Source organism: Lagenorhynchus albirostris, chromosome 16, assembly GCF_949774975.1.
Source record: "Lagenorhynchus albirostris chromosome 16, mLagAlb1.1, whole genome shotgun sequence".
Taxonomy (NCBI): domain Eukaryota; kingdom Metazoa; phylum Chordata; class Mammalia; order Artiodactyla; family Delphinidae; genus Lagenorhynchus; species Lagenorhynchus albirostris.
The window spans coordinates 70499446-70519560 of NC_083110.1; the positions used below are offsets into that span (position 1 = coordinate 70499446).

Consider the following 20115-nt stretch of genomic DNA (forward strand, 5'->3'; position numbering starts at 1 on the left):
CTACATTAAACTAACAAAAGAGGTGATTTATTACCTCACCAAGTCAACACTTTAATTTCAGCGCTGAGCACAGCCTACTCACCGTTTCCTTACTTGAGGATTGGGGTCACCAATGGATGTGTAGCATTTCAAGTTTTTGAAAGTGATAAGCATTGTTTCTATTTATATATTTTCTCTCTCTCTCTACATATATGTTAAAGGATATAAATAAATATAAAACATATATATATGGAATCACATGTAAAGAGATGAAAGAAACTCATCATACCCTATATTAAAAAATGGCAGTGGGACTGGGAAATGTTAGTGCTCCGAAGAAACTTCAAACCAAATCCAATCCTTAAGTAAGGGCTGCCTGATGATCTTCCTAAGGTCAGCGATGATAAGAGACAGTTATCCATTCTCCACAACTTATTGCCATATAAACTGAACCTGTTCCACGATGAAAGTGATTAAACATGTATAGTGTGTGTTTATAAAAATCATCCGAACTTTGTTTTTAAGATTCTGTGATACAGACTATACACTATACCTAACATACAACCTAAAAATGGTCTGAAAGATTAACAATAATCTCTACCTGTACTACTCCATTTCTAACAAACATTTACTGTTAACAAAACAGGTGAGGAAGGAGGAATTCCTGGCGAGTAGCCAGAGCCAAAACACACATCTTGTTTTCCTCAATAGGCCAATCAAGGCGGGTGGTTACAGCCCTGCTAATTCCCTCCACAGGACTGATCAACGGCTGAAACCACTGTAGGTGAGGAGTTTATGTGAGACTACCTCAGATACAAAAGGATGCTAGAATTAATTTTAGCAAATTAATTTTAAATCCTTTGTGATGTTGGTGAAGAAATAAGCAGCTCAGAAAAGGCAAGAACACTTTCAAAATACTGCACCAGTGACTAAATGTTGCTTGGTCCAGCTAACACATTTCACAAATGGTTAACTCCTTACCCTGGAAAGGGTGTGTGATTAAATATGGAATGACAAGAGTACATATTTTTATATTCCTAAATATGTGTAAGACACATGCCAGCAGACTGGTAACAGACACAGGAATGCAGAAAGCAGGAAGAAACAAAGAATAGAATTCCTCAAAATAAACCATTTTGTGGATTATTAAAAATTACTAAAGTTATAAAGTCTTACACAATTTTCATATTAAAGAATGTCAAGTTTGGGGAACTAAACCAAAAATGTCAATAACCACAATTGACCTTTAATAGGAAACTGTTGGTGCTTTTTAATAAGTGTGGTGAGGAGAGTTCAAATCACAGCATAACAGAACTTGTTTAAGTGAATTAATGCAGTTTGTAGTTAGTATATCATATAGCAGTATTATTCAATTAGGGGAAATCACAGTTGAAAAACATTACATTTTAATTCCCTATGAGTAACTGATAAGTAACTGTAAAATCATCACTGGAAAAACATGGAAACAATCAAGCATAACGAGCCTACAGAAAGATAATTATCTCCAAATTTAGGAAGTACATTTACCTGCCTATTCACCTTTTCAAGCCTATGTTTAGCATACGTGCAAAATAAAATACAACTACTGCAATTATTACTATCATTTTCTTTTGCCCTTAGGTGAGAAACACCTGACAGCTTCATGCTGAGCTATGCTAACAAAACGAAACCTTTCACTTTCTTTAATAGTAAAATTACCATTACTGAATCACTGTCATAAAAAATGCACTCAAGTACATTACCACTTATTTTAAACAAACACCAGTTTTGAAACAATCAACTTTGAAAAGCTGCATAAGTGTTTTTTTTATCCCTGATTACATTTGTATTACTCACTGTGGTAGACTGAAACATTGTATTTTTAGAGACTACCACCTAATTTCTTTAAAGAGAACAACAGACCTGTGTAATGTAGAACAGCAGTGAAGCAAGACAATTGTATGCCTGTCACCCATCTTCACTGTACATAAGAACTGTGATAAAATATGGTCCTTGTGCCACATGAGTCCATGAGAAAACAATTAACTCACAGCACAGAGCACGCGGCTTATCAAGATAATACTCTATTAATTCAGGGTTTGGACTTTCACCTCAGTTCTGCCTTCTGGCCACTAGAGCCTTCCCCCCAAAGCCCTTGGGAGGCTGTGGACACAATCAATAGTATGTGTTTTGCATCCCCCAGTTAATAATGTGTGTAATTAACACTGGGTATGGGACTACTAGTTTGACATCAGCTCCTGAATTTTAAGCTTATCTCAGTATATTTTAGAAAGCAATTTGTATGCCACAGTGCCTAACCATTTCCATGCTACTGAAGTTTCTCCATCAAAAAAGGATCAGACCCAAAACAGAAGCTTCTTTGGGGGCTTTTAAAATCACCTTAAGCTAGTCACTTCTGTTTATCCAATTACACACAAGTGCTGCAAACTTTCATCATTACATTTGATTAGTGGTATGCACATTACCTAAAAAGATGACATGAATTTTTTGTAAACTTCTAAAAGAAGTCACACTTAATACAGTAACTAGAAAAAAATCTTATCCCTATAAAGATTTAAAAAAACTACAAAGAATGTGTACTTTGCTAAATAGCTTACTTATAAGTGAACTTACAAAAGTGACATCAAAAAAGAACCTGTACTCTGAATACAGTGACAAGAACAGAATGTCTATAGCCCTTGCCAATACACCAAAACTAAATCATGTGCTTGTTGAAAAGGACTTCTGAACATATCCGCCTTCTGGTTTATGGATCAGCAGTTGGAGCTGTCTGTATCTCTTATTTTTTCAACACTGTCTTCTTTGTCTTCTGGTTTAATTTCACCTTCATCATCCTTGTGTTGAGCTGGATCTTTTTCAGCGACCTGGTCTTTGGTTTGGGGTTCATATGTGGAAACAGGATCTAAAACTACAACTGGTTCAGCTTGTTTTTCACTGCCAATGTATTGTCTCCTGCATCCAGTGTTACTGGGAGGCCTAGGGGATGAACAGTTAAACAAAAAAATTAAAAGCAGAGAGAGAAAACATTTATCTTTCAGATTCCTGGATTCAGATGAGCAAAAACCCCAAAACGTTCTAAGTCTAATCAACATGCAAAAAGTGGTCTTTGAGGTGCCAGCCATTACAAAAAAAAAAAGCTATTAGATTACATATTAGGAGCACAAGGCCAGAAGACGGAAAAAGAGCAATTAACTGCATAAATGTTAAAAAGCCAAATGCACCTACCTGCTTAATTGCATGCTCTTCTCACAGAAGCACAAAGCTCACGGATACTCTGTGCCACCTCCCCACTGCCTGCCGCCCCCAGACTCCTGTCCCACCCCCACTTAGCTGGAAGGAGCGAGTTAACCCCTCCCTTGTGTGCCGGGGTACATGTGATTGCAGATTAGTTCTAAGACTGCAGCAAGGAGGGAAATAAACCACTCCCATCCCTGATGGGCAGCTGAGAGATATGCCAGCTGCTGCCATTACTGGCAAGAACAACTCTGGTCAGACCTGTGGAGGTATGAGGGAAGGAACAAAAGCAGATGGGAGAATCCAGAGAAGAAGTTGAAATGCTAAGTTACCATACACTTTTTCTAAAAAAGGAGAATCATGTTTGAGAAATTTCTTATTGAATTTCAAATGCAGTTTCTTTTTCCACTGAGGTTCCCTTTCTTCTCTTCTAAGAAGCTACTGCTTCTCAAGCTAAATGGGCAACAATTTCCTTGTGGAAACAGATGTCCTGAAACACTCTTCTCTTTTCACGTGTCAGGAAATTAGGCTGTGGGCACCTAGTCCTCTCAGAAGTCAGGTCAGAAGCCATCATCTGAAGGTACTGGACTGCTGACCTGATGCCTGGAGGTTGAAGGGTGTGTAGTAGGCAGGGCAGAGGCTATTCAGACTTATCTGGTCTTCTTGGCAAATGCTGGGATACTAACCATGACCCAGCACGCCACTGTCCCACTTCCACCTCTGGATGTCAGGATGTGTACTGGTGAACTGTTGGCCAGGGTCTGCCCATTGCTCTACCAGCCCCTCACCAGGACTTGATTTCTACTATTCCCTGACCCCTAGCTCAGATCTGCTGGTTAGACACTCTCTTACCACCTAATACTTGTCCCTTGTTGGATTTACCACAGTTATAATTAAATACTGGCAACCAGCTGTTTAATGTCTCTCTCTTCAAATAAAATGTAAACATCCATGAGGTGGACTGTTCAGCTTTGTTCACAGATCTATGCCAGCATCCAGCGCAGATCCGTTTGTGGAGTAAACAAATGAGCAAATACTAATGAACTACTGTGTGTGAAAGGCTCAGAATGAATGTGCAGAAACCAAGGCTTTGGTGTGAGTAGGTCTGAAGGTCTCTCTTATACAACAGAAGTAACAGAACAAATGATCAACTATTGAGACAAAGTGGCCTGCACGATCCAGCCACAGGTACCAAAACTCAAACCCAGTGACCTCAGTTTCATCACCTGGTACTATGAGATCTGTCCAAATGTCTGAAAACCACTCCATAGGGCTATCCAGTTCTACCATGTGACTTGATCATCATTCATAAGTGACTAGCACATAACTGTCTTCTTTGGAGGCCGTAAAAGCAAAGAGATGACCTGAGAGGAAAGCTATACTGTAGTGAGGACAGATTCCTTTATTTTTGCCTGGATTTGTCAACACCCTTGTCATTAGAAAACACCATGACACTGCCCATCTACCTTGGCCCATCCACTTCTCAAGATATCTGTTACTGTGCGTTGGGAATCAATATGGGATGTAGTTGGTATCTGGCTTGACTCTCTCTGACCCAGGCAACACCTGGAAGGCTCAGTCCATTAGGGTATGGTCAGAGAAGCAAAACCCCCATGAATGGCATAAAGGATTCATTATAGGCATTAGACCTCAGGCAATGGAGCGAGTGAGTTAGTTAGGCAGTCTACGTGAGTCTGTTGCCTCTGTGTATTATGCTGGGCCTGAAATCAGCAGGTCTTGCAGCTGAAAAGGAACTTGGGTGAAAAGTGGCAAGAAGCTGAGGACAAACCAGAGCAGCACCTGTCTTTCACAGTCACCAATCCCGATGATGCAGATGAGCTGCAGGATAAACTGGAGCCCTTCCACATGGAATTTGCACATGCACCTGGCCTAAGATTTGGGGAAGCTGGAAGGGAGATGTGGGGAGCTGGAGAAACTGTGGGCCAGCTGTGCCACATGCCAACTAGGTGACAACGCGCATGAATTGTAAAAGAGCCTGCCCTACGCAGACTTTTGGGAGCATTAAAAAAAAAAAAAGACTATTATGTCACTCCCACTTTCTAAATCTCGTGCAAATTTCTCCTGTAGACAACCCTAACCTGGAAACAAATGGGAAAGGGAATTTTCGGAAATGAAGTTCCAAGTTCTGGCCTAGCTAAAGTTGTTACAGTCAAAGCCACACAAAGTCTGCTGGTCAAGTCCCCAGTGTGGTTCCACTACCCTGGGTCTAAGCCTCATTGTATAGAAGCCAGCCAGTCTGCTCTACGCATGCAAAGGAAGTATCCATCTCATTCTAGGTGAGCAACTTCCATCAACCCATACTGACCTTCATCACTTTTGTAGAACTACCATGGAAGTTCTCATGCCCATGTGTGTCTGCAGATGAAGGGGTGGTAAACACATCCTAAAATGCTTTCTTCATCAGCTGGAGGCTGAAAACTTCGAGGGAGCTCTCAGGGCTCCACAACAGCAACAAATGATGTTGACTGAACTGAAAACTCAGAAACTTTGTATTGCCAGGCTGAAACTGTCCTGGAATTGTCTCAGTCCAGAGAACTGTTCTTTCCTGAAGTAGGCTTCTTAATAATAGATTAATCTATTATTAAGTCACCTGTACACTCCAATTTGAGAACACCTTTATTATCACTGAACTTGGCACAGTGGAAAATTATGTGTTGAGAATCAGAGTAACTACTTTCTTGAAGATAATGACCACTGACTTGGAATCCCAATGGCTTAAGGCTAAAAGGGACTATGGCAATCATCTAGTCCAACTAGTCCTTTTACAGATGAGGAAAATGAGGTTTGGAGAGAGGGAAAGCCTGACCTAAAATTATACAGCTTATCAGTGGCAGAGCCAGGACAAGAATCAGAAGCTCCTATCTTCCTGTTCCTGATTTTTCCACAACATCACACAGCTATTTACCAAAGGCATCTTCCAAAAACACGATAATGATGCCACAGGCTAATTCTGGCATGTTTACTGATTCTTTCTGAATCCCTGTTTTCAGCTTCATCTTTCAGAACTATAAATATAAAATCCATCCCTTCAAGCTACCCCTCATTTTTTGTTGGTTTTTTTTTTTCCTTTGTGACTTAAAGCTAGCTCTTCCTGGTTTGACATCATTAAGTCCATTCCTGGTTCCCATGGGGAGCTGCCCAGGGCTCCTTCTGGAATGAAGGGCCTTCCTCCTAGGCTTCATTTCTAACTCCATTCCCATCTCGTGGGAAGAGCCAGAAAGCTCCATCAGTGATGTTGCCAAGAACCCAGGCTCTTGCTCTAGGCAGCCATAGTGGCAGGTTCTACAAGGTTAAATCTGAAGCTTCTCCCCCAAGGTGAAAATCCCAGCTGCTCAAATGCAACAATCCAATGGGAATTGCCGTATACTATTGTTCCATTCAATTTTTCTTCTTTAATTCTTCATCTAAGAGCAATGACCACAAATAAGGAATTAAAATTCAGTATTCATAAAACGTACGGCAGACCTTCTCCTGTATGCTGCAAAATCTCCAAGTAAAACTTAAATTTTATAGGTGACATAAAGACTAAAATCATGGAATGTTCAGTCTGAGAGGGATTACTGACATGAACTAGTCCAGCCTTTTCATTTGTCAGGTGAAGACACCAAACAAGAGTGAGTTACATGATTTGTCCAAGGGCACACAATTTGTTAACAGCAGATACAGGATTAAAATTGTGGACTCTTGACTTCCTGTCCAGTACTTTTTTTTCTTGCCACAACATACTGCTTGTGATTTTTAACCCAATCAAATAGATATTTTCATGGGTCATTTTAAATCATTTGTTAAGTGCTATTTCAAGACAAAAAGAAAAACCCAAAGCAAAATAAAAGCTAGGAGACAATATATCAATCTATACCACTCTGTGAAGCCTGATGCCCAAGTACAACTTGGTTGCTCTTTTACAAAGCAGTTACTTCTCCCCCACCTGCAAGAGGGCCAGAGGTAGGGCTGGGGCAGGTGAGGCCACCTGCTGACTCCAACTGGTACTGGTACCAGAAGAATCAGAACAGCTGCAAACGGTATTGCCAAAGTTGAACTTTATAGTAAAGGGACTCAATGACTTATCAGACTGTGTTACAGGAGATGAAATTGCAGCATTCGAATTTTTAAAAAGCACATCATGGTTTGCATTCAATGAAATTCCTTTCAAAATCGACTTTCCACATTCCAATTATATTCAGCAACATTCGAGCTAACATTTCAGCTGCAATTCAAATTAACTAATGCCCAAAAGAGTCCTAATAGACATGGTTCTGAGCTCAACTGAATACAATCAAAGCTCACGAAATGAAGGGGGAAAATGCTTATTTCATGCAAATTCTGCATATCACTCAAGCTTAATTCTACTGATAATATAAAGGTGGGACATTTTGAACATTACAGTGAATGAAACTTTTAAGCAGTGAGAGTTATTTTATAAAATGCTACCTCTGAAAAGCTGACTGCCAAACAGTGTAAAAATGGTTTGAGGCATAAATGTCAAGTTCATTTCTATTTCACTTCTGAGGTAACTATCTTTCAAATCGCAACAGCTGGACTATTTAACACAATCTGGTGAATCAAAGTATAGTTCTTCTCTGGTCTCCCAGTGGGACGCCTGCATTAGTCTGTGGCAGCCATCCAACAGATGACGCACAGCCGGATGGTCTGAACTCTGTTTCATTTACAATAAAAATGGATAGAGCTACAATCATATTTACCACCTTCGAGGACAGAAAACGGCAAGATTTAAATTTGTCTTTATAAAGTAGTTTCCTGGGAAAACTCCAAAGAGGAAGTCAGTTTTATATCCTCCCTTGTGTAAAAATAAGAAGTCTTACTTTTTTTTCCCCCCAAGCCCTTTATACAGTTACTACAGCAGTGAACAGTAGTGGCATTACAACAGAGGTAGTTTTTATTGTTTCTCTCAGACATCCTATTTTTCAGGATATTTTAACACACTTATCCAAAACTTAACCAAAATAAAATTTCAAACATAAGATGATACTTTCTATATTATTGCTAATTCTAATACTTTTAAATATAATGAAGGTAGAAAAAACGAAGCTAATTTCTTTTGGCTTTGTGTACCTTTTGAAACTGCGTTTTAGTGCAAAGAATAAATTAGTTTGCCAATTTGGGTCAGCTTCTATTTGAGGGAAAAATAGATAGCATTTAAATTATGAAAAATAATATTGGTAAACAACAGAATACCGCCATGGTTGAAAATCTGACATCAGCTTCTAGATGCTAATTTGCCATAAGATTAACAAGAATTCCTTTTTAACAGAGGTAACAATGGCTGGGCAAAGACCTCTGTGTCCACACTGAGCCATAGTTTCTTTGGTGGAAAAACTGCAGCACAGCCATCTCAGTGCACGGGTTATATCTCAGACCACAGTGCACGTTACGAAGCCTTGTCCCAGTTCTTTTATTCTTCTAGCGTAAGCTGGACTGTGCACATTTACAGATTTCAAAATACACTGGCCCAGGGAGGCTCAGGAAACTGGACCATTCTCGCCAGCAAAATCAATGATAAAGCATGAACTACGACTGATTTTAGCACAGGCAAAGATTCTTAAATGTGTATGATACTTTTTTTGGCTACTTTTTAAGCTTTCTGTAATTTTGTACAACTTTAAGTCACCATGGAAAATCCATTGAGATCTCAGCTATGAAATGTGAATATTATTTAAAAGAGATATTTTAAGGAACATAAAGGCTTCCACAAGAGACACCATATATAAATAACACTGGCTCCTCAAGAAAGCTGCCATGCACAGAATGTTTGCATTTTCATTCTTAATTTTCAGAGCAATGTTTTTTAAATTTTAAAAGATTTTTCTTTAAATTTACTATATTATATACTTTAAACTCTCTTTTAAGACAGGAAGTCATGAAGCATTCAGTGTGTTACTTTTCATACAGTTATATGACAAAATATATTTTAAATGAAAAGCATTTATCAGGTTTCAGAAATTAAGTCAATTTATCCTCAGATCTGAAATTGCATTTAAGTTTTAGCCAGACTTCTATTTGAATAAATTTTAAGTCTCCACTACTCCACTATATAAAAATAAAAGGAAACACAAATACTGCAGACTATTGAAAGATGTTTTAAAAAAATGACAAAGCACCAAAAGCAATATGGTTCTCCATGGAGAAATGATATATTTTATGCTAAGTCTCTTAAAATCATAGGTGTTTGCAACTGGAGGCAAATGTTAGAAGGCAATTAATTCTTTGAGAGAATTGACAATTACTCAGCAGCATTTTAACAATTATTTTGAGATTTACGCAACAGAACTTTAACACTAGGTGTAATATAGCCTCAACAATTAATGTGGAAGAAGCTGCTGTCTGTAAGGCAACTCAGAACACCTGTAAGACAAAACGGACAGGCGGATCTTCTGGGCAGCCCACAGGAAAACTCCTTTGGAGGGGGGAGGAAAAAGAGACTGAGTGAGGAGATCTCAACTTCCAGAACATCCAGTTCTTCTGCTAATTTTGTTGTTAAAACTTAATTGTCCATGTACAGGAACACATGGAGAACCTTTGTAGTAGTGCTTTGCTGAGCAGAGCTGTTTCCTGCAGTGTCAGTACACAATTCAGCCGTACTAAGATTACAGTTGAGAGCACAGCAAATCCTTTAATTGTATAAGAGCATCAGATTAAGCAGTAACTTCCATGCAGTTCATTTGCTAGCTAGTAGTCTCTTCTCAGAAACAAATGTTTGCTAAGTACAGGGAAGGTGCCCTCCTTTCTCTCACCATGCATGCAAATACACATATGCACACATACACAAAAGGAGAGAAAAGAGGAGAGGAGGAGGGGAGGAAATGGTAGAGTTGGGAGTAACAGGAAGAAAACCTATTCTTTCCACCACAAGCACTAAAAACTTCTCTATTTTCCATCTGAACAAAATGTTGACCCAAATCCCTCTAAAGTAAGTGAAGAATCTCAATTTCTATTTGGTAACATATTTCAAAAGCTCAGATTCTCCAGCTGCAATGCAAAAGAGCAATACTTTTCAATTTCATTTACAAAAATTAATCTTACAAGAATTAATCTGTGCGGGGCCACAGGTCACACGTATTTAGAGACACCACAGACCTAGAAATTAAATGCAAATTAAAATAAAAATGGCTGCACTGGAAACGGTCATTTTTCTACTGAAATTGAAGTCCTGTAATTGCTACATAGGTTTTTGTTTTTTAAATTCTTCTAGGGCACAATGTGACCCGTTTTGACCTCCCAAACAAAAAAGGCAAGCTAGCCGCCTGTCTGATGGTTGAAAAGGAAATTTTAAAGAGCTTGATAAAGCTTAGAGTTTTGGGGAGCTCTGGGGTTGAAGAGGGGCATGATGAATTAGAGAAGTATTAACTGGAAGGGTCTCTGGCAATTGTGGCTTAAAAGCATCTTTGAGAATGACCAAGAGATGAGGACACAGCTATGAAATCACTGCAAATCACACCAGTTACAATGGAAACTGGGTTCTCCCCTTTGAAGCAAGGTTCTAGAGATGTAACTAGGTGAAATGACAAATCATCCTTGAGGTTGACTCCCTTGTTTAACTGTAACTGTCAGGCGGATATTCACCTTTCTGAAAGTAATTAATAGAAAAAGTGAGCACAGATGAATAAAGCTCAATACAGACAAGTAAGGCCACTTCTAGATGAGACTGTTCAGAGACAAAAAAGCAAGACTGTGAGAACACAAGATACTCTTGGGTCTCTGCCTGATTGTGATGTAGAACTCTTGTAAGATCTGCTTGTCTCTTTCTCCATACTGCAGGCCCATTTGTCCTGCCTTTCTTTAAAACAGAGATGTTCTAAAATATGATGACAATGGACACTACACCACAAACTCAAAGGAGCTAACCAGTAATTGACCAAAGGTGGAGCTGACTCACAGAGGTGCAGCATAAAGTGGATGCAACAGTGAAATTTATTTGGGGCTGTAGAATGTATGTTTTAAAACAACTGTATTCACAGTGATTCATCTTTATATTGTCATATTATCATTTAGTAAAACACCTTTCTAATCCAGTGATTCAAGTCAGGTATTTTCAAGGTATTTGACTTCTGGGAATGAACTAATCTTCAGCATGTTTGAAATGTAAATAAATAAAAAATGTGTACATGAAACTTATGCCAAAGATTAAAGGAGCTTAGGCTGGTATTCTAATATGGTAATTTCCAAAAGTTTATTTGTGAAGCATGCCCCTTTATTGGCCATTTGACATGAAAAACACTAAAACAATTTCTTTCCAAATCTCTTTTAAGTCTTCTTGCTAATTCAGATTGGCTCTCCTTTTCAGAATTCTTTGCTTTACTGGGTAACATTTTCTTCCCTTGGCAAAAGATATATTAATTGCTTAGTTTAGCCTTAGGAAGAGGAAAGAAAAAGGAAGAGATGACACTATCTGTGAGTATGTAGGGTCAGAGGAGCAGGATGTGAATAGGGCAAATGGAGCAATTTAACTACAGAATCATTGCTTCCTACAGAAGAAACCTTAGAGTCATTTTCTTCCCTTCCATTCCTACAGCTCTTAATACACTCAACGCAGTATGCTATAGCTCAAAAGCATGGGCTCTGAAGTTAGAATGAAGAAGGTTCAAATGAAATCTGACCCAATTATCGATTAGGAACAGAATTTTGGGCAAATTGTTTATGTCACTAAACCTCAGCACCTTTGGAAGAATTAAAACAACACATAAAAGTACTGGCTTCATAAATGTTAGTGAAACGATAGTAACAACAAAAAAACATCACCAAAGCAAATTCCAAATTGGAAACTGGCTCGTTACTCATAGCCTCCATCTATAATCAACATAGACATCCTGCTTATAGCGATGTAAGCACATTTCCTCTCCGATGAACGCTATTATAATATGGATATATATTAATATATATCGATAAAGAGTAACAGAAAATTTTAAAAATAAAGAGGCGAAACATATACAATGGAAGGTTGTAGGCTTTTACCCCCAAATGTTTTCCCAATTCACTTCACTTACATCACTCGAGATCATCAGATCTCCCCATTCTGTGGATAACAGAGCTAACGTGTCTCAGGTACCTCACACAGGATTAAAATGGAAGACAACTCTACCCATAGCTAGGAATTATACTTGCATTTTCTTACTTATTGCTCAACTTACGTTTGCTTCTGAAATACTGACTTCCTAGTTACCCTTTAAATCAACGCCCCAGAATGTGTAAATGTGGAACTTGTCAACCTAACTGGAGTTCAAGAAGCAAGCTTTGTCTTGACTGTATTGCATGGTACTTTTCTGTACACACGGCTGGGAGACATGTCATGGGTCTGTGTCACATTTTAAAAAATGCATCTGCAATGGTGGCAAACTGATGGCTATTTCCAAAAACTGAATGAACTAGCAAAAGCCAAAGTCATTTGGAAACATATGTTGAACATATAGTAGTGGTTAAAATGGGCCATATCATTTTTTGACCAAGATAAAAACTGACACTAATTCTCTTACACAACCCGCCAAGTGGCTCTAAAGCACTCTTTTTTTTTTTTTTTTCTAAAGCACTCTTTACTTCTCACCCACTTTTTCCACCCCAGAATAAATGGATAGGAAAGACTGTCCAATTTATTTCCTCTGTGGTCAGGTATCTCTAATCCAAATAGGTCTAAAAGCATTTGGAGCAATAGTGACAGGGTTGGAATGAGTATCCTGACCCCTAAGAATATAACCCTGAAGGATAACAATCATTTCAATCTGGATTTGTAAGTTCCTAAGACGTAGTTTGAAAATTAAAATTTTTCAAAAAATTATTTTATATTTCTAGGTTTGTGTTTTACTGTAAATCTATACTGAGAGACACGTTGGGGGTAAAAACTATGTGCTTAACTCTTGTTCTTTATCTTAACTGTGAACATCTTTATCAAGCAACCACATTTGGGAGGAATTATTGGGATTCTAGAGCTGAAAGAGACTCTGGAGAGTGCCTCATCTACTTGCCTCAATTTTAGATAAGAAAAACAGTACAACAAAAAGTGAAAAAACAAAAACAAAACACAGAGGTTACATAATTTTCCCAAGGAAACCTGGCCCAGTCAATAAGCCAGGTGTTCAGTACCTAAGCTTTCAACTCTAACTTTTGTCCTTGATAATCCAGTAATGCCCCAGCATTATAATTTTATATTAAGATAGAAAAAGAATTTATTGAAATATTTTTCATAAATTATTTAATTTACGTGGCAACCCTACAAGGTAGGTATCATTACCCTCATCTTCCACGTGATTAAATAACTTGCCCGAGGTCATAAAGATAATAAATAGCAAACCCAAGATCCGAACCCGAGGTCTCACTGTAGAGCTGGAGTTCTGGAAATAATTCAGTGCTGCTCGCCACCCTGTGCATATGTGGAAAGGCACTGATTTAGAAAACGGATCATGCTGTGTTTCCTTGTTACTCCTCGTCCAGTCTACAGGCTTTTACTGGTGAAAATACAAATCATTCTTGGCTTTTTTGACCCTGTGCAACACTCAGTTAGCCTATTTCCAGTTAGCCTATTTACTGTAGCTGTCTGAAAGTAATGGAATCGTTATCTTTTAAAAATTCTATAATTTGGAATTTTCCCTATTTTACATTGACCATCCCAGCCATTGATTAGCTTGAATCAATGAGTCTTACTCTATTTTAACACTGTCAGAATATTTTGGATCAGAAGGGAAGAGCATGAAAGCAAAAATAAGGCTTATACTCTCCATTCGCTTGGTCAGCTCTTTACCTCTCATGGCATAAAGGGAGATTATGAGCATAATTCCTGTTTGAGTAACAACTAATCGGAATTAATGAAATTCAAATTCACTGTTAGATTTAAGATATTATTACTAAATAGTATGTATTCATTAGAAATAATTGAGGACACAAATATTTCTAAAGCTATTATTGAAAGATAAATAGAAACAATTAGGCTTCTCCAAGTCCTGATTATCTTTTTCTTTCTTTTTCTTCTTTTTGCTTAAAAAAAAACCCTGCTTGCTCAGACTGGTGACAAGAATGTTAATTTTAATTAATCCTTGCAATTAAGTATTAAAGGTGTCTCTTGCTGTCTCATAAGTTCCTAAGAAATAAATCCATATATCTCTCTGGCTCTACAATTTACCAGATAGAAGTTACTCAGTAATTTGGAACATACACATATGTTGATTTTAGGAATTAAAAGGAAAATAAACTTTCTGGGAATAGCCTGATGCTATTTAATTTTCTGGGTAAGTGAAGATCTTATGCAGAAAACATCTTTGTTTCTTCCTTCACTTTAAAAGTTTTCTTAGTAGGTTAGCAAACTTTCCTGTCCACCTGAGGCAGTGAGCACAGCCGAATCTTTCTTTTACAACTGGGTATTCTGTTGTCTCTGATAACTTTATCTTGTATAGGTTCAAAGATGCAGAAGATATGCAAAACTGAATGTAAATGACTCCTAGGCATTTAAAAAATGTTTAAAAACCCAAATAAGCAACCAAATAAACCAAAATATCTAATATTTATGTACACATATATGTGTATATGTGTGACTGCTGAATAATGGGGGAATGCTGGTTAACTGAGTATTCTAATTAATTGATATTCTGCTGTTTTATTGATACTAAAAATGTATTTATTCATTCATTCATTTATTCAACAAGTATTTCCTGAGAGCCTACCATAAGGCAGGAGTTTTTCCAGGTGTTTGAGATACACCAGTGACAAAAAAATGTCCTACCCTCATGGAGTTTACATTCTAGGAGGGGAAGAGAGAAAATAAGCATATATATAATAAATAAAGTATGTAATACGTTAGAAGATAACTGTTATGGGGGAAAATGGAGTAGGGTAAGGGAGAATCAGAGTTTAAGGGAGTTGAGTTACAATTTTAAATAGGGTGGTCAGGGTAGGTAGGCCTCATTGAAAAGATGACATCTGAGCAAAGAAATGACAGAGGTGAGATAGTGCAGCTACTGGGGGAAGGGCATCTGAGGCAAAGGGGATAGCAAAAGCAAAGAGCTGGGGTGGAATGATTCTAGGCCAGAGACCAAAGTGGAGGGTGGAAGGGAGCGTAAGAATGGCAGGGACTGTGTGTGTGTGTGTGTGTGTGTGTGTGTGTGTGTGTGTGTGTGTGTGTGTGTGTGTGTGTGTGTGTGTGTGTGTGTGTGTGTGTGTGTGTGTGTGTGTGTGTGTGTGTGTGTGTGTGTGTGTGTGTGTGTTCACAATAATGTAATGCATTAGAGCCTACTGTGATTGATATCCTCCCTTGACCTTGATTCCCTGTCAAGAGCCGATAATACCACTCACCTGAAAAACACTACGGTGGTGTCGCCACAGATCAAAATAAGGGTGCCATTACCAGAGAGCAAAGGCACTTTTTACAAGCAAAGGGAACATTTGCACTTTTTAACTGCTGATCTCACTTCAAAGTGACAAATCAGGTCTATGAGGTAAGACAATGTGGTTGCCTCTACCTTATGGCTAGTATAACAGAATGAACCTGCTAGCCAAAGCCAGCCAGAAACAGCCTGAAAATAACCCTTCTCATTCCTGGTAGCTAAACCTCTTTCAGGGAATCCTGAGAAATCCCATGAGTTTTTACTTTTAAAGCTTACATATGACTACATTAAGTTCTTTTACTCAGTAAAAAGCTAGGTTTAAACATAAATGAATGAAGCACGTCTGGGAAGTGAATAATTACCATGTACATACACAAGACACTTGGATTCATTTGGATAGTCTAATTGTACTTAAGAAACACGTTTTTCAGAAAGGCACTCTTCTTTGGTAAATGACTGTCAATATGAAAATGCATGGCGTTAGTTATTTCAGCTAAAGCATGTCAAGAACTGAATAATCAAGCATTAGATTACAAAGTTTAAAAGTTAATACAGTAGCACAGAGTATTTGTATTAGTGCTTTAAGTAGATAAATTAAATAGAAACGTGTCTCTTAAACAGTCATTGAACAAGCAAGATGAGAAATAAATTGAGCTTCACATAGGCCTTTATGGCATCTAACAACTGTGTCTGTCAACAAATGGATCCTTTTCACTGTCAATTCAGCACACATTTTGCAGACCTTGGGTCTGCAATTATTTCATTTCCTTTCTTGGAAATGTAATTTCCACTTACTTTTGGAGAATAAAAGGCAGACAAAAGAAGGAAGGAGTTGCAGTATTTTCTGATTAAGATTATCTGTGTAAAATGGTAAAGGAAAAAAAAATCTATACACACACACTATAGCATTTCTCAGAAACTAAGTTGTCTCAGCCAAATTGCTTTTGTGTCTGGATACTGGTTCAAATGCAGCCAGACTGTTGGTGTCAAATTAGGTGCTAAACAAATTTAATAGGACAGACGAAGAATGAATATAGATCATTTTTCTGTTAGAACTGTTCAAATGACTCCAGTCAAAAGAAAGAAAACACATGACTGCAGGAGAAAATGTACTTTTTAAACACAATGAAATTAGATAAAACTGTAAATCAGCAAAGAAGGTCATTCATTCCAAAAGAGGGGAAAAAAGTTAATAGTACCAATAAGAGAAACGCAAGACTGGAAGAAAATACCAGTTGGCAAAAATAGATCTAAACTGAATCGCAACTTCATTTGTCCAGGCTTCACCTTTTAAACTAAGACAGGTACAGCTACAAAAAAGGGTTCTTTCTCCCCTGACAGAACGGAAAATCAAAGGTTTAATTAACCATGATTACAATATTTGCTGATCTGATTTGTCTCACCTCTTCCTTTTCTTTATGTGACAAACCAGCTGACATCCTGGCAAGAGAACTAAAGCAAAACTAGACTAATTTCAAAAAGAGCTTGCCATTGTTATAAAACAAACTGATCCTCCACCAGATCTGTCTGAAACACATTCAATAGCAGGATTAATTCTTTGTCAATCAAAGTGCCACTTTCAAGCCATATATAGGTAACTCTTTACATAGCGTGTTTTCAGTCTCAGAATAGAGCAATATTAAGGCACATCTTTGAGAATTAGAAAATAAGGCTGTAAAAACATACCCTTCAAAGTAAGTTTGAAGATCTAGTATCTTCTTTGGCTGCTCATGAACCATTAAGAGGGATGATCTAAGTATTTAATCTTGAAAGAATGATTAAGTGTCTTCTGATGCTGAATAAGGATCATCCAAGTCAATTCTTTGTGTAGAAGAAGAATCTGATTTTACCAAACCAGCTTAGGGATGGAATTCTCTTTATACATGTCTGCTTTGCATCAGAATAAGACCTCTAAGCTAGGAGCCTGGAATCAAAAGTTGGCTCATCAAACAGAGGAAGAAGAGTATTTATTGGCTAACCAAATTGAAATCTCTATCTAAGGAGAAACAAAGCAAAGTAACACACAAATTAGTCATCACAGATTCTTCTACACACTACTTAGTAAAGAGCATCATTACTTACTGAAATGTAACCTTGGAACTTGTGCATCCTTCCAATTTACACGACCCTTCACCTGGCTCAGGTGTTGGGGGGGACGGGCTGTTGAATTCTGCCTCCAGAGTTTTCTTGTTCAAGGCTGTTTTTGTTACACTGGATACAGAACCCAACACTGGCATGGATTTGGACTCTGAGGTGGCTAATATTCCAGTTGGACCTTAAAACCAAACACATACCTCAAGTTTAATAATTCTGTTCGATGCTTATTAATATGGTACTGAAAAACAGATGAGCTGAAAATCCCTCAGGAAGTGAAAAGGCCAAGTTTTGTTAAAATTTCAAGAGCATGCTGGAAAATGCTATTAGAAATCTGCTCTGCTTTGGTGGTACTCCTGCTTTTCAGGACCACGCTGAGAAATTGTGTACAGACCTTTAACAAACTCTAAAACCCCAGGCCATGGTTTCCTCAACTGACCAGAGTCCTTTAGTAATACTGGAACTGTGAAGTCTTTACTTCTCACAGAGCATGGCTTTCTGACAGCTCTACTTGAATCATTTGGCCTCTCAAGAGTTAATTCTTTCCAAAACTCAGCTCTGATTTTAAACAGAAAATGGAATGATGTCAAAAAGCTCTTTTTAAAAGGCTCATGAAGGCTTCCTGAGCCTTAAATAGCTTTTATGAACATTTTCATTTTAATGTGATTGAGAAGTAAGTGGGTTTATTTCCTATTAAAATACAGACACAGGATTATAAAAATTAAGTGGCAAAGAGTTTGGCTGTTTACCTTTTGGACTTTTCTGCTCTTTGGGTAGGATCAGAAAACTATAATAGGGCTTGTTACTACAATTATTGGCATATCAGTCTAAAACTTCTATGCATTGAAGCTAAGCTCCATCATTACTTTTTTTCTATCTTCAGTTAGGAAGATACTATCCTAGACAGTTTTTTCAAAGCAAGACTCTAGTATGTCTTTCTTGAAACTTCAGAAGGAATCCTTTTAAAACGAAGCAATTTATGAACTGTCACGAATGTACAAATAAAATTAGAACGTCTAAAAAAATAAGCTAGAGAACAACCCTGAAAGGTGAGGCTAAAAAAAAAGCAAAACTTGGGCTTCCCTGGTGGCGCAGTGGTTGAGGGTCCGCCTGCCGATGCAGGGGACACGGGTTCGTGCCCCGGTCCGGGAAGATCCCGCATGCCGCGGAGCGGCTGGGCCCGTGAGCCATGGCGGCTGAGCCTGCGCGTCCGGAGCCTGCGCTCCGGGGCGGGAGGGGTCGCGGCAGTGAGAGGCCCACATACCGCAAAAAAAAAAAAAAAAAAAGAAAAAAAAAAGAAAAACTTGGGACTCTCTATATCCTTAAGAAATGTCAGATCATCTCCTAAAATGGAAAGGACTGGTGGGTACAATCCAAAATGCTAGCTAATCCTTGATTATTAATATTAGGCTTTGGAATTTTATTCTTACATTTGTATATGAATGTGTCTGATGCAGTATAACAAACATATGAACTCCAAAAATGACGTTATAATTTGAAAAACCTATCTAAGAGGGGCTGGGAAATTGTGCAGCCATGCTGTTACTGCAGCTCCTCTAGACTTACTCCACGTGGGAGACACAGATCCTCCCTGGTCTGGTAGAAAGCCTCAGCTCACAAAGCATCAGTGTCTGCCTTTCTCATTTATTTCTTCTGTACCGTCTGAGCAGACAAATTTGTGACATTATAGAATATTCTGGTTCAAAAGGCCCTTCCCTCCTGCCTGTGACAAGCCTCACGCTGCATGGGGATGTGGGGGTAAAGAGAAAAGGGCAGAAAGATCAAGAAAGTTCATTCCTCAAAGTATAAATATGAAGCTGAACGTAAGATGTGCTTCAGAGCAGCTCTGCTCAGCCCTTGGGTAACTGCTGACTGCAATACTATAGATAGCTTTAAACAATCTGTCATTGTAGAAAAGCAAGATCTGTTTCTGAATACACACCAACGCCTGCTGCTGTTCTGCAACTGAAGCCAATTCAAAAGGAGGGAGAGTGGGTGAGCTGAGCCAGAGCTGTTATTTTTCTTACATACAAAAAGAAATAAAGAAAAATGCCTAATGTTTAAGATGATGATGATGATGAACACTATTATTATTGCATCCTATTTAAGCAGTCCAATGTTTTCCAAGAGGCACTTGCTGCTCTTAGAAATGTAAGTTTTGTAGCCCACAGTCTAGGTAAATCAAGGAAATACCAGTTAGCCCCGTAAGAAAAATTCTAAAGAAAAAGGTGTTTCTGTGGCCCCTGAGGGAGATACTAACTTGGGATATGAGTTCTGCCAACCTCAGGCTGCCTCTGCCTCAATTATGATGCTTCCTTTCTCCACTTTGTAATCTCACCTTTAGCCTTTCCATAACCCTTTGTGTGCAGAAGAAAAAAATCTCAGAGATTCAAATGGACCTGAGGAACAAACCTATCAAACTTCTCTCTGTAATTTGCTCCCACTATGCAGTTGTGCTACTTTA

General features: G+C 38.3%; 1 protein-coding gene across 2 annotated transcripts in view; it reads right to left on the bottom strand.

Moving 5' to 3' along the window:
* Positions 1-1243: 1243 nt before the first annotated feature.
* The window catches only part of SHTN1 (shootin 1), a 101653-nt gene continuing 82781 nt past the window's right edge, over positions 1244-20115 (bottom strand). For both annotated transcript variants that reach the window (XM_060126458.1, XM_060126459.1), the window contains 2 exons: positions 17640-17832; positions 1244-2955 (listed from right to left, as the gene is read on the bottom strand). In XM_060126458.1, the coding sequence (XP_059982441.1) occupies positions 2733-2955; positions 17640-17832 (416 nt within the window). In that variant the 3' untranslated portion in view covers positions 1244-2732. The remainder of the gene's footprint in view (positions 2956-17639; positions 17833-20115) is intronic.